This window comes from Lytechinus pictus, chromosome 7 (assembly GCF_037042905.1).
Source record: "Lytechinus pictus isolate F3 Inbred chromosome 7, Lp3.0, whole genome shotgun sequence".
NCBI classification, from domain to species: domain Eukaryota; kingdom Metazoa; phylum Echinodermata; class Echinoidea; order Temnopleuroida; family Toxopneustidae; genus Lytechinus; species Lytechinus pictus.
In genome coordinates, this window is record NC_087251.1 from 23,955,527 (window position 1) to 23,969,767 (window position 14,241).

The window sequence follows — 14,241 nt, forward strand, 5'->3', positions numbered from 1 at the left end:
AGTAATGAGACCTACATTTTGCAGCCATGGATCAAGGTTGGAGGGGGTGGTAGTTGCAGGTTTTCTCTGTAAAAATCACCCCCATTAAAAAACATAACAAATAATATATAAAGATATTTTTAAAAAATGAATAAATTTGAAAATAAAATAGAAAACAATCCTTTTGAGAACCAGGACCTTTAAGGTGGAGGGCAAAAGACTCCCCCCCCCCCTTAAAGAATTTTTGATCCATGGCTGTTATGTAGATGTGATAGAGAATTTCTAAATATATATATTTTTTAAATGAGAAAGATACATGGGTGATTTCAAGTTTGCTGTTGAACTTTTGGTGTGGCGTCTTACAAGTTTTACATCATCATCACAGCACCAAAATTACAATCAAATTGATTCATAGATTCATCTCACTTGATGTTGAGCTATTAATGTGATTTTGATTATTTTTGTAAACTCACATTAGGTTTTGGAGGAAGGAAGAACTAAATTGTGCTACGAACACCAACGCCAAAGTTAGAATCACCCAGTGTATTTTCTTTTTTTAATGAATTGCGAGAAGAGCTGAGAGGTGGAAAATATAAGAGAAAGAGTTGTGTGTGTGGTTTAATAATGAGAGTGCGATATGGCAAAGAGAGAGCTGAAGAGAGATTAAAAGAATAGATAATGTATTATAATGATAATGTGAAGGGGCATAGGGTGCACAAGAGAGTGGACAGAGCCAATTGACAATTTACCCACAAGGAGAAACCATAAAGGGCCATTTTATTCTTTATTTATTTTGAGAGGAGGCGGGGATAAATGAGGGAGAAACAATTTATAAAGAGTGGGGAAGAGGAATAAGATGAATAGAGATGACTTTTAAAGACAAAAATTAGGCCAATCAGAGTGTGTGTGGGGGGGGGGGGCAAAGCCGATCAGTGCGCCCCCCTCCCCAAATTTGACAGGCTCAATTAAAAATTGTAATGTAAAGTGTGTCCCCCTTCTGAAAGTGAAGACCCCCCCCCCCCTTTTTTTTGCTTTTCAAATTTTTCCTTGAGAAAATGTGCCCCCCTTTGGAAAAATCCTAGATCCGCCCTGCCTGAAACTGATGAAGTTTGGTAATGACATGTCACTTATCTGTGCTCTTAAAAAGAGTGAACACAAAGAAATTAGATTACCCCCCCCCCTGCAAAAAAGAATTAAATGATCATTATCAATAATTGGAAAGGCTTAGCGTAAAAAACACACTATTAATTAATTACAGAAAATAAATAGGTTCTAATTAAATCCAATCCTATTTTCTAAAGAATTTTTTGATTCAGAATTTGTTTTTACTATATCATTACTAACATACACTGCGATGTGAAACATGCCTCTAGTGATTCTGATCTGGAGAACAGCAGAGAAAGGTCGTATTTTTTTAAAATGAAAGAACCAAATTACAAAACCAGTAAGTGAAACGTTCAAACTGAAATACATAGTTATTATTTATATTGGCGTATTGTTATTGTGAAATAAACTAGTTCGTAAATATCTTCCCCTTTCATTTACACCGATGTTAAAAAGAAGATAAAAACAGGCTGATTCACCCCCCCCCCCCCCATCTCCAGGTTAAACAAGATTAAGAAAAGTGTCAGGCTGCGGTGCTAGTGTACGTTGCATGTAAACTGCATTCTATGCACGGATTGAAAAACATGCATTCATGATGACTCATTGTAGTGAAGAACGCTGATTGGTCAATAGTAGTAAGAAGTAGATTAATCACGTGATGAATATATTAAATTTCATGAATAATTAACGCAAAGTTGACCTCGCTCAATGCGCATGCGTGACGCTGATCTCCACTTTCTGCTTCGTCATATAAAGAGTCTATTGGGATGTGTGGAGCAGCGAACTGATGAATTATTCATGCATATGCAAATGGGGGCTTAGGATTTGCCCAAATGTCTCCGACAAAATGGCGGAGCTTCGGGGGCCTGGTTAAGAGCGACTTTAAGAACGACTGGTGAACCTTTCTTACGCGCTAAACCATCACCAATTCAATATACTATTTACCACAAGAAAGGATCACAAGTCCTTCTTAAAGTCGCTCTTAACTTACGAACAGCTTTATGAAACACCCACCTGTTTCATAAAATAGATCCATATACAAGTTGAAACATTTCAAAAACTTAACCTTGTTACGTTTCTAGTTGATGGCTGTCACCGCCACCGTCGATGAGTGGTGCCCATGTCTAGCTTCTGCTAAACATGCAATATAAAAACAAATGGAAAAAAAAAAAAAATGAAATGAAAGAAATATCTTCAAACCTTCAGGAAAGATGAGATACTGAGCATTGTATCGCATATCACAGAAGTAATCTAACATCATGGCCAACGATTCTTTGTCTTGTTCCCAACGTCTTTTTAAGAAGATATATGACGCTATCTGCATTGCCCAGCCTGAATGCAAAGAAACAAATTAATATCATCCAAATAAATAAAGTAGTAGTTTTGGTACGTAGAGGAAGAGATTTTTTAGCATACATTATCATACCCCACATAAATCAACTTGAAAGGAAAACATCTTATTTTGTTGCCTCCATCAATAATTGATAAAGTGCTCTAAACCAAATATTTAATTGATTTGTTCTGGGCAAATTAATCCAGCTTGTGGAACAGGCTTTCAGACCCGCTTCAAAACATCACACCTTAAAATTTACAATATTTAATCAATTCTTGCCAAGTTTATTATACAGTTGAAATTTGTTTTAACAAATATGATGAATTTTACAAATTAGATTAAGTGGTAGAGAAAATGCACTTATTGGTTTGTGTAGTGGACAAGACATTGTGTGATGTCTGATATGCGACAAAATAAGTGCATTCTCTCTACAAGGGTATAATTGTGTTTCACTTTGATTAGGATATTTTAATAGACTATTCAAAATTACTTGATCATTGTGAATTAATCATAAGACAAAGTCAGTCCTTGAATAATCATGTTTAGTTGCTTCTCTGACCTGGCCCTGGTAAATGTTTGAGTTCATTCTTGAGGATGATCTTCTCTGATCTGACAGAACTGAGAGAGAAGAGGGGTATCCAGAAGAACATCCAATCCAATCTTGTCCGATGGTTCATCATGATAACGCTCCTCTCTGATTTTCTCGGTCTGTCGCCGCTCACCCTACATTTCACTCCAAATATTACTTCTGCGAAACAAATGATAAAAGGCTTAATTCCATAGAAAAATAAGGTCTACTCTAAACTCAGTATTCTAAGGGTTGTTTATTATAAGGAATTGATACTGGTATGACTAAATGAATAGTGGTTCATTTCATTCAAGTTTAATAATGATAACAATAGTAATAATATCAATTCAATTATGGTTCAATTAGGTTTCAATTAATAATAATACGAACAACAATAAGACCACCATACCACTATTACTACTAATCATAATGATATTAATATTATAATAAAAGGTAATTCGGGTAGCAATGACAAGTTCATCCAGTAAGCCACTAGATAAGATGGAATGTAGAAATTATGCAATTTACTTCCAAAATCTGACTTGATTGACATGAAATATTCATTTTTTTGTGTCTTTTCATTCATGTCCCGTTCATCAAGTAAATATACTAGTTAAACGTTTTTAAACATCTTTATGATCTTTTAAAATAATAAAATAAATTTCATATTATATGAAATAAATCAAATTGAATTAAGATAGTTGAGGGGTCATTAATGCCAAAAAAAATATCAGTGCGCAAAGCAATCTTTGTCATGATAAAAGTAAGCTGGGGAGATAAATCAAAAGTTTTAGTTGATCTTGTTTTCATTATGCAGCATACATTATTTCACAATTTTTTAACCTAATACACTCTACCGAACAAAAACTCTGTCTGGCTTTCACAAAGGACTAGAACATCACCATGGTAACTGATTGTGAGCTTAGTGAAGGATAATCAAATTTCCATTAACTCTAATGGCCAATGTGATGTCCAATGACAGTAGCTGAATACTACATGTATGTGCACAAATCATTATTAGCCTCTACCATTATACTTACTCAGGACTATGCATGTACATGTCAGCCTCATATTTGCATTTAGAAGTATATTATCATAAATATTGAGGATGCAATAAACATAAATTGTAGTGAAGTGATATTTTTGGTTCATTTTGAATGATTTACTGGTTCATGCTCTGCTGACTAAAGGCTAGCAAGAAAAGAGATCTCCATACACACCCAAACAAACCATCTAGGGTAGTATGTTGTGCATTGTCATTGCTCTATTACTGTTTTAAATAGTCATGCATGTATTGCTATGATTGTCACCCCCCATAAGTAAAATAAGATAAAATGAAATAAAATGAATGATCAAATAAATAGATACAAACTGAAAAATTGGGGGGAAATTGGCTTCTCTTTTAATAGAATGATAGCTATACCCAGATCACCCAAGAGTCTCACTACCTTCATCAATGTTATTTTACTTGCTTACTACTTTCACTTTCTAATCAGTGTGTTGATTTGTATGTACTATTCATAGGACATTATTAATGAAAGAAAATGCCGAAGTTAAGTTTTTATATATATCATGGATATTTATAAGATATTTCACAATAAGACCCATCTTTTATTACTGTTAAAAAATTGTGATTGTAGGTGTAATGGTGCTTCATTTTATGTATTGTGCACCAGATTAGATTTTTCTACTCTATATTATTATTTTTATATCAATAGGTAAAACTTTTGCACCTATTCTTTTACATATAAATAACAATAAATTTTTGGTTCTTTAAGTATTAACTGGTAGAAATTTAGAACACAATTGATAAAAGAAAAGGGACAGACCACTGTCCATTGGGACAGCATTATGTCTTCACAATGACTATTTCCTTCTTTCAAATAATCATTAACTGGACATCAAGGTTGGCATATTTTGATAACATGTACAAATATTCAACTAACATAACAACATATGTCCATATTGTACAAGATGTCCCCCCCCCCCCTGGGCCCCATAGGGAGAAAAATTGTGTAATGTGGTAACATCGTCATTGAGAATTCAGAGATTTCCACATGATATATTTTGGTAGAATGGTAGATACAGTGTGCTTCTACATTTAAATGCCCTTGATACATTTCACACTGTATTTATATGTTTAGTTTTTTTTGTATGTTTGATTAGGAGTATGATATCAATCACATTGAAAAGTAATATACATGTTACCGGGTACTGGAATCTGATACTTTTTTACTAGTAAGTGCAAGAGGTGGTGGAGCACAAAAAAAACAGAAACACAACATGGATAAAGACAGTGAAAAAAAAACAATTAACTCACCTAAAAAAAACTGTAGTTTTCCATTTGTCATGAAAATGAAACAAATAAAAATAAGCTTTGTGAAAGAGATTAAGCAATATGAATATGCGCAGTTCAATATCAAACATCCTAAAACTTATAAAAAAATAAACAAATCTATTCAAGTAAATATTTTCTGAGAATCTTTTTTTTATGAAAAAAAATGAAAAAGAAAAGCTAAAATGCATGATTGATGGGTATGAAATGATGGAAGTTTTAATATGTTATTTTGAAATAAATCAAGTCAACATCACCTGGGCATAATTTCCTTGTTTCTGTTTATGTTTGTAATTCAGGTTTAACACAAGGAGACAACCAATAGATGAATATGAATATGCGCAGTTCTTCAATATCAAACATCCTAAAACTTATACAAAAATAAACATAAATCTATTCAAATAAAAATACTTTCTGAGAATTTTTTTTTATGAAAAAAAAAATGAAAAAGAAAAGCTAAAATGCATGATGGGTATGAAATGCTGAAAGTTTTAATATGTTATTTTGAAATAAATCAAGTCAACATCACCTGGGCATAATTTCCTTGTTTCTGTTTATGTTTGTAATTCAGGTTTAACACAAGTAGACAACCAATAGATGACCTTATATTCCAACGAATGTGTGTTAAAAGTTCAACAAGGAACCAGATTTAAGGGTACTCACAAAATATGGAGACTTTCCTTCTGTTTTCACAGCACATAAGTTATTAAACAAAATTGATAAACTACCAGAAATTTATGGACAACTGTCCTTCAAAAAACATGTATAAAGTAATTATCACCTCAAAATTGGAAAAGAAAAAAAAAGAAAATTTGCTACAAATAAACCGTCCTCTCCAATACAGACTAAAATTACACCTAACCAACTATGAAGTAAAAAAATAATAGATGCAGAAGTTAACATACACATACAATGCAGTGAAACATTTATAAAATTTCAACTTGAAATATCATTTTGTTTCTGACAAAACATCATGAACTGTAACTATCAAAACATATGAATATGCTCAGTAAACTATAAAACATCCTAAAACTGACATCTATTCAAATAAAAAAAAAACGATGATTTTTTTTCATGAAAACAGAAATGAAAAAGAAAAAAGCAGTGGGTATGAAACAAATCTCATTTCAGATCAACATTTCATAGGCTTTTTTTTTTAATTTATCATAACTTTCTTTATATTATACATGTATTTGATCAGATCTTGGCTAAAATACCCTTATCTGATACCTCCAATTAAAGTCAAATCTAATCCAATTTAATTTTGGAATTTGTATAGCAATTAATATTTAAAAAAAAAAAAAACCACAAAATAGTTATTTCTGGAAATGATGAATGTAATAATTACTTGCAAAGCAATCTGAAAAAGGGGACAATCTTCAGTCAAGTTCTAAATGTGGATATATTCAGCTGGCCAGAAGATTCAGTTGAGTATTCCATAGCCCACATAGTCTACATATATATACATTGTAGATGTACATTCAGTAAATGGCCCAAATTAAAGTTTTAAAAGTGAAAAAAAAATCTGACAAGCAGACCTATGAATGTTTAAACATAATTGTGCAAACATAAGCAAACAATAAGAGTGTTTTGAAATCTTATTATAAAAGGTTGTAATTATTTCATCAAAGGGGATTTCAAATTGACAACATATGAAATGTCATTGTGATGTACGCATGTAATGCCATGTTTGGTACACAAAATGAATGAAACATCATCCTTTACAAAAGCTTTACTCTAAATACTTTTTTTGTTTTAGTTTGCAAAGAAAAAAAAATACATTCTCATACTGATATATTTTTGATTACCTACTATCTATTATAGGTGCATAAGCTGAGGAGTTGTCCCTACTAATTTTCACTTACAACCTAGTTGCCAAATTGCCAATTTGAAATTCACAAAGTCCTAGTAACCTTGTTCTACAAAGAGATATATCACTTTCTTATTCCTTGTCCAAGTTCTTTAAAACTTTCACCATAGCATTCTGTTTTTACATTTCTCTTTTTAACCGAATCATGGCATTACAAAGATTGGATTCCCCTTTAAGTTTTGGATGTACTCTGGGACTTTATACTTACTGTACTAGTACTTACCACTGGTAGTGTCAACCATAAAACCATGAGGTTATCATTGATGTGTCTGAATGCAAGAGGTCTGATGAACATAAGAGGTATCAAGGGCCCCATCATCAACATGGATCCAAAGAAAGCAGTAAACGAGAGGAGGGACACAAATAAAAACCCTCCTACCTTATTATTCAAGATTCCACCCATCCTAAACGTCTAATTCTATCGAGAGTGACCTGTAGGATGATACAACATGGTACTGTAGGATTAGAAAGGTAGGAATACAGATCATGTCAGCAGATTATGCATTAACACTTTTGAAAACTGCACAGGTTTGACATGATTACAGGCGATTAATAAAAAACAAGTGGAGCGCCTCTGGCTGTCTCACCTGCATCACGCGATTGAATATAGCAGCAGTGCTGACTTTGAAAACTACTATAAAATAATTATTCACAAAAAAACACCATACATAATGATACAATACTACGTTCATTGACAACAGATGACATTTGACCATGATCATGCAACCTAAGACTTGGCAGTGATACTTGGTTACCCCTATATCCACATTTTATAGACTAAATCTATAAACTTTGAAAGTTATGACAGCAATCTAATAATTACCTCCAAAATGGCCAAAGTTCAATGACCTTAAATGACCTTTGACTTTGGTCATGTGACCTGAAACTCACATGAGATGTTCAATGATACTTTAATTACTCTTATGTCAAAGTTTTATGAACTAGACCAATACACCCCAACATGGCCAAAGTCCACTGACCTTTGACCTTGGTCATGTGACCTGAAACTCCTACAGGACGTATAGTGATACTTGATTACTCTTATGTCCAAGTTTTATGAACTAGACCAATACACTTACAGAGTTATGATGGTATTCAACAAATACCCCCAACATGGCCAAAGTTCATTGACCTTAAATGACCTTTGACCTTGGTCATGTGACCTGAAACTTGCACAGGATGTTCAGTGATACTTGATTACTCTTATGTCCAAGTTGTATGAACTAGACCAATAAACTTTCAAAGTTATGATGGCAATTCAACAAATACCCCCAACTTGGCCAAAGTGCATTGACCCTTGACCTTGGTCATGTGACCTGAAATTTGCACAAGATGTTCAGTGATACTTGATTACTCTTATGTTTTATGAAATAGATCCATAAACTTCAGAGTTATGATGGTTTTTCAACAATTACCCCCAACTTGGCCAAAGTTCATTGACCTTAAATGACCTCTGACCTTGATCATGTGATCTGAAACTCGCACAGGATGTGCAGTGATACTTGATTTCTCTTATGTCCAAGTTTCATGAATCAGATCCATAAACTTTTAAAGTTATGATGGTTTTTCAACAAATACCCCCAATTTGGCCAAAGTTAATTGACCCTAAATTACCTTTGACCTTGGTCATGTGACCCAAAACTCAGGCAGGATATCAGTAATACTTGATTAACCTTATGTTCAAGTTTCATGAACTACATGTAGGTCTATATATTTTCTAAGTTATGCTGGTATTTCAAAAACTTAACCTTCGGTTAAGACTTGGTGTTGACGCCGCCGCCGTCGGAAAAGCGGCGCCTATAGTCTCTCTCTGCTTCGCAGGTGAGAAAAAAATTGTACAACTAATCATTTTCATAATACCTTCTTGACAGCAAATTATGATCTATCAGAGAGTGATCAAAGATTTTACATACATTTCATCATTCATGTGACAAGGTTCATAGATCAATGTTAGATTTACTTTTATTGAAAATTATATTAGAAAGACTGAGTGAAATATCATTTGCATAGAAATGAAAACTATCTAATTCTCCCTATAGCTCTTCATTGTAAAAAATCAATGTTTTTAATATATTTGGAAAAAAAGAAGTTTCCCTTTTGAATATAGATGTTTTGAAGATACCCTTATTGGTCTCCAAATTCAGTGGTCAATGGCGACAATAGTCAAATATGACTAATCGCCACTCAAACCAACATAAGAAGAAGGTCGCGAAAATCAGCTCAATTACATATGGCGATGTAAACAGTGGCGAGTTAAATTCCATCTTCTAACTACACATTGAATTCAATATGACTTAATACTTATCTTTAAAGGTCAAGTCCACCCCAGGAAAATGCCGATTTGAATAAATAGAGAAAAATCAAACTAGCATAGTGCTGAAAATTTCATCAAAATCGGATGTAAAATAAGAAAGTTATGACATTTTAAAGTTTTGCTTATTTTTCAAAAAACAGCGATATGCACAACTAGGTGACTCAGTCGATGATGTCCATCACTCACTATTTCTTTTGTTTTTTTTATTGTTTGAATTATACAATATTTCATTTTTTTTTAGATTTGACAATAATGAACAACTTGACTGAACCATATAGTATTAAACAATGCTAATTCCACATGTTCAGGGAGGAATTAATCGTTGTCTCACTTGACAATGAGGAGAAAATTAGAATATTTCATATAATAAAATACAAAAGAAATAGTGAGTGGATGACGTCATCGTCTCCTCATTTGCATACCAGCCAGGATGTGCATATAAAAGTTCTGTTTTGTGAAATTAAGGACGTTCCACAGTTAAAATGAAGTCCATGTCATTTTCACAAAATTTTGCAGAGAGTTACTTTGGTATCTATGCATTATGAAAAGGCAAAAAGTAATATAGGTTTATGTGCTTTTTTTTTTCCTACGGGTCTTCAAAGTCGCCATATTTGAATGGCAATCTTGCGCAATCAAGAGAATCATGCCTCTCTTAGACCTCACGAATTCACCAAATGAGTTTAAATCATCTTTACTCAGTGGATACCGCATCAAACTTCATCAAATTTTCAAGCTATATAACAAAGTGTATACCAAAGTAAGAGAAAGTTTTTTAATTGGTAAAACTATATCAGTTTGGAGTCAGCAGCGCCCTCATTTGGCAAGAATGGTGCAAAAACATGGAAAAAACAAATCTTTAAAGTCGTGAATCAATTCAAAAATTAAAAAAGTATTTTGCAAGCTGCACTTTTATCAAAATCCATGTCATTTTCATCAAAGTCGGCTAAATTGTAGAGGAATGCATATCGAAGGCGTAGGGAAGTTAAAAATATAGGGTCCATGTGCTCGTTTTTAAACTATTGGTGTCTAAAGTGTTGCGAGTTGGCTTGAAAATTGCCTAAAAAGCGCCGAAAACATGCAAAAGTCTCTTAATACCCTCTAAAATGCAAATGGTTCCATACTAGTATTTCGCTCCCAAACATTAAAAATCCATGTCATTTTCATCATACTCTCTAGATTTGTAGAGAAATATATTCAAAAGGCATTAAAATATTAAAAATATGGGGTCCATGTGCTCATTTTTAAACTATCAGTGTCCAAAGTGTTGGGAGTTGGCTTGAAAATATTGAAATCCACCTAAAGTGATGCGAAAACAAGTAAAAAGTATAATACCGTCTAAAATGCAAATGGTTTCATATTTCGCTCCCATGCATCTAAAATCCATGTCATTTTTATCATACTCTCCATATTTGTAAAAGAATATATTCTGAAGACATTAAAATATTAAAATTATGGGGTCCATGTGCTCGTTTTTTAACTATTGGTGTACCAAGTATTGCAAGTTGGCTTGGATATCGCCTAAAAAGCGCTGAAAACATGCAAAAGTCTAATAATACCGTCTAAAATGCGGATGGTTTCGATCCGTAGTTTTGCTCCCTAACATTCAAAATCCATGTCATTTTCACCATGCTCTCTAGATTTGTAGAGGAATATATTCTGAAGACGTTAAAATATTAAAAATATGGGGTCCATGTGCTCGTTATCAAACTATCAGTGTCTAAATTGTTGCAAGTTGGCTTGAAACAGTCTATAATGCGCCTAAAACGGGCAAAAGTCTAATACCGTCAAAAATGTATAAAATACGAATGTTCCTTAATCCTGCTCCCAAACATTAAAAAATCCATGTCATTTTCATCATACTCTCTAGATTTGTAGAGGAATATATTCTGAAGAAGTCAAGACATTTAAACTATGGGGTCCATGTGCTCGTTTTCAAATTATCAGTGTCCACTGTCCAAACTATTGCAAGTTGGCTTGAAACAACCCAAAATGCGCCGAAAACAAGCAAAAGTCTGTTAATACCGTCTAAAATGCGAATGGTTCCGTAGTCTTGCTCCCAAACATTGAAAATCCATGTCATTTTCATCATACTTTGCACATAGATACTTTAGCACCTGAATATTCCAAATATTCAAAAATTAACATGGGTCCATGTGCTTGATTTTTTGCTATAGAGCTTCAAGTTAACCCAAAATGGATGATGTTCTTAAAAATTGCGCATCCAAAAGAATTTGGCATTTTTACACCTCACGAGATCACAACAATGAGTTTAAAGCTCTATTACTCGGTCAAAATCCATGAAAATTTCATCAAATTTTGCAATATGATTAATATTTGTATCTTTAAGATGGATAATCTATTTATATTGCTGTCAATTGTTTGCTCATTTAAGTCTAACAACACTCTCAGTTCTTAGAAATTGCGGGAAAGATACTCAACCTCAAACATTTCAAATTTCAATAACAAACTAGAGAAGTAAAAGAAATGCTGCACTTTATTCAAAACCCATGTCATTTTCACCAAGCTTTGCAAAGTTGTAGAGGAAGGTATACCTAAGAGGTGCAAACATTAAAAAATATGGGTTTGTTTTCAAACTATCAGCACTCTTATTACAGCAAATTTGCTTCTTAAAACACCCGAAAACGCGCCAAAAGCTTTGTATCTATGTGAGGAAAAATTTTGAACCACTTTTCAATTTATTCAAACTCATACTTTGCAGCACTACAGAGAAACTATTTTGAAATTGTAGAGGAATAAAAAAATGGTCTATGGAATAATTCCAGTTTATTAGCTTCATAAAATAACACATTTGATCTGCAGTTAGTGCAGATAAGGAGAAAAATCAGCTCACATTACCTACATATAGCTGATTAATCACCAGTTCATCCATTGTGACGTCAGCGTGCAGAGTGTAAAATATGCGCAGATCATGATGCGCACAAACATTACTGTGGAATGTCCTTAAGCGAAACTTTAAAATGTCATAACTAAGTTATTTTACATCCGATTTTGATGAATTTTTTTGTTGGGGTGGACTTTTTAGGGCTAGAACACTCATTCCGCTACTCCCCAGGGCTTTTTCTGGTGACGGGCGTTCCATTGTCAATTTTTATATCATTTTTTTATATAAAAAGCATATAAGAAAGAGCAAAATTGCATACCTCAGCATGGAAAAAGACTTTGCATGTTTCTTCCCTGGAAATAAAAAGAAGATCGTTGGTGGCGCTAATACAATTCACAACCTTAATTCAGCTCGTCTGTATTTTATAACTAGATTCTAGATTCATTGTATGCGCAATTCCCATGCATGATTGTTTGATAAAATATAGACACCAATAAATGCAATAACAAAAAACATACTTTTTAGATTATTTTTGCTGACGATAATACTTTTGGAAAACATTCAGAGCGAGGACAAATTAAACAAAAAAATTTAGAAAATTCTAAGCCAGCAGCGCTACCGTTCGTAGCAAAAATAGTTGAATAATTGACTGGTTGCCAAATAAAAAGAAGAAACCCCCCCCCCCCCCCGTTTGTCAACAAACTTCCACCAGTCTTTACAATAAAAATTAAGATTGGACACTTTGCCGACCGTTGTAACGCTTTACATCGATTTACATGTAAAATAGTTTTTGTGCCTAGTCTTTCCCTTGCAGTGTCTTTGATATGAAGATAAATCGCGCTCAATCTTTAGCTAATTAGACGAAAAATTTCGGAAATAGAAGACTGCTCCATATTTTGTCAACGAGAAGAAAAATCAGCGCTTAAACTAAGTAAGTTACATGACGCTATTTGAGGGATATTCATGATTAGATTTAGAGCTAGGGAATCGACTTCACAATCACATCGTTCGGAAAGTTTTGCAGAAGGACTTTATTTTATCAAAGCTTACTCTTAAATTCGTGCAAGGGCCAAGCAAGTGTTGCAATTTTAAATGCGCCGTGCCTTCAATTTTCCTGTACACGGTGGCACACTTTATAAATGCACCCATGCCATGGGTGAGGGTAAGCTAACCCCACTCACACAACATGCGAGGTTAGTGAGCTAACCCCAGCAGAGCTGAGCCGAGTGAGTCAATCCCCGGCCCCGCCGTGGTTCGAACGTCTAGTCGGGCGCGGTCGGGCTATCGCTAGCGTATGGACCGGGAGCTGATGCTACCGTACCGCTATACCGGTATGCAAAAAAAAAAACACACACGATCGCGAAATTACGATAGAGATTTTGGGGAATTCTAGAAAAGAGGGATAAGTCTTCATAATTTAGTCACTTACCAAAGACTCTGAATAAAACCAAAGATGATCCTGTTAGTTCTTCGTTGGTTCTTCCGCTCCCAATTTTCACTTTATATCACAAAAATGACAGTATCAAACTTCGTGTTGTCCCTTTACCGTCGCGAACTCGCGATGATATTATGAACGTAGAGAGTGTATGGTGTCGTTGAGATATGAAAAAAAAAATATTCATCAAAAAGGTTCACCTGATAATAATCATCATTATCATCGTTATGCACAAAAGGGGGGTTTGGGTTTGTCGGTTTGTTTCCATTTTTTTTTCATTATATTTTGCTTCGACTTATTTTGGAGAAGAAATGTCTCCTGTTTGGGAATTGATAACATTCTTTTTAACATGTTAAATTTTCTGGGAGGAAAAACGAGAATCAAGTTATGATAACTTTTTGAACTTCCTCTAAAAGTATCTTGAAATGCTTGCATGCATCATCATCATCGTCATCAGCGGG

The 14,241-nt window shown here is 33.8% G+C and overlaps 1 protein-coding gene across 2 annotated transcripts in view; it reads right to left on the bottom strand.

Moving 5' to 3' along the window:
- LOC129264716 (lysocardiolipin acyltransferase 1-like) overlaps positions 1–13,911 on the bottom strand; it is a 28,248-nt gene extending 14,337 nt beyond the window's left edge. Inside the window, exons 1-4 of one of the 2 annotated variants that reach the window (XM_064102288.1) lie at positions 13,775–13,911; positions 7,413–7,621; positions 2,976–3,164; positions 2,284–2,415 (exon numbers count right to left, since the gene is read on the bottom strand). In XM_064102288.1, the coding sequence (XP_063958358.1) occupies positions 2,284–2,415; positions 2,976–3,164; positions 7,413–7,431 (340 nt within the window). In that variant the 5' untranslated portion in view covers positions 7,432–7,621; positions 13,775–13,911. Of the gene's footprint in view, positions 1–2,283; positions 2,416–2,975; positions 3,165–7,408; positions 7,622–13,774 lie in introns of both variants that reach the window. The other variant, XM_054902640.2, reaches the window with a different exon arrangement.
- Positions 13,912–14,241: the final 330 nt, after the last annotated feature.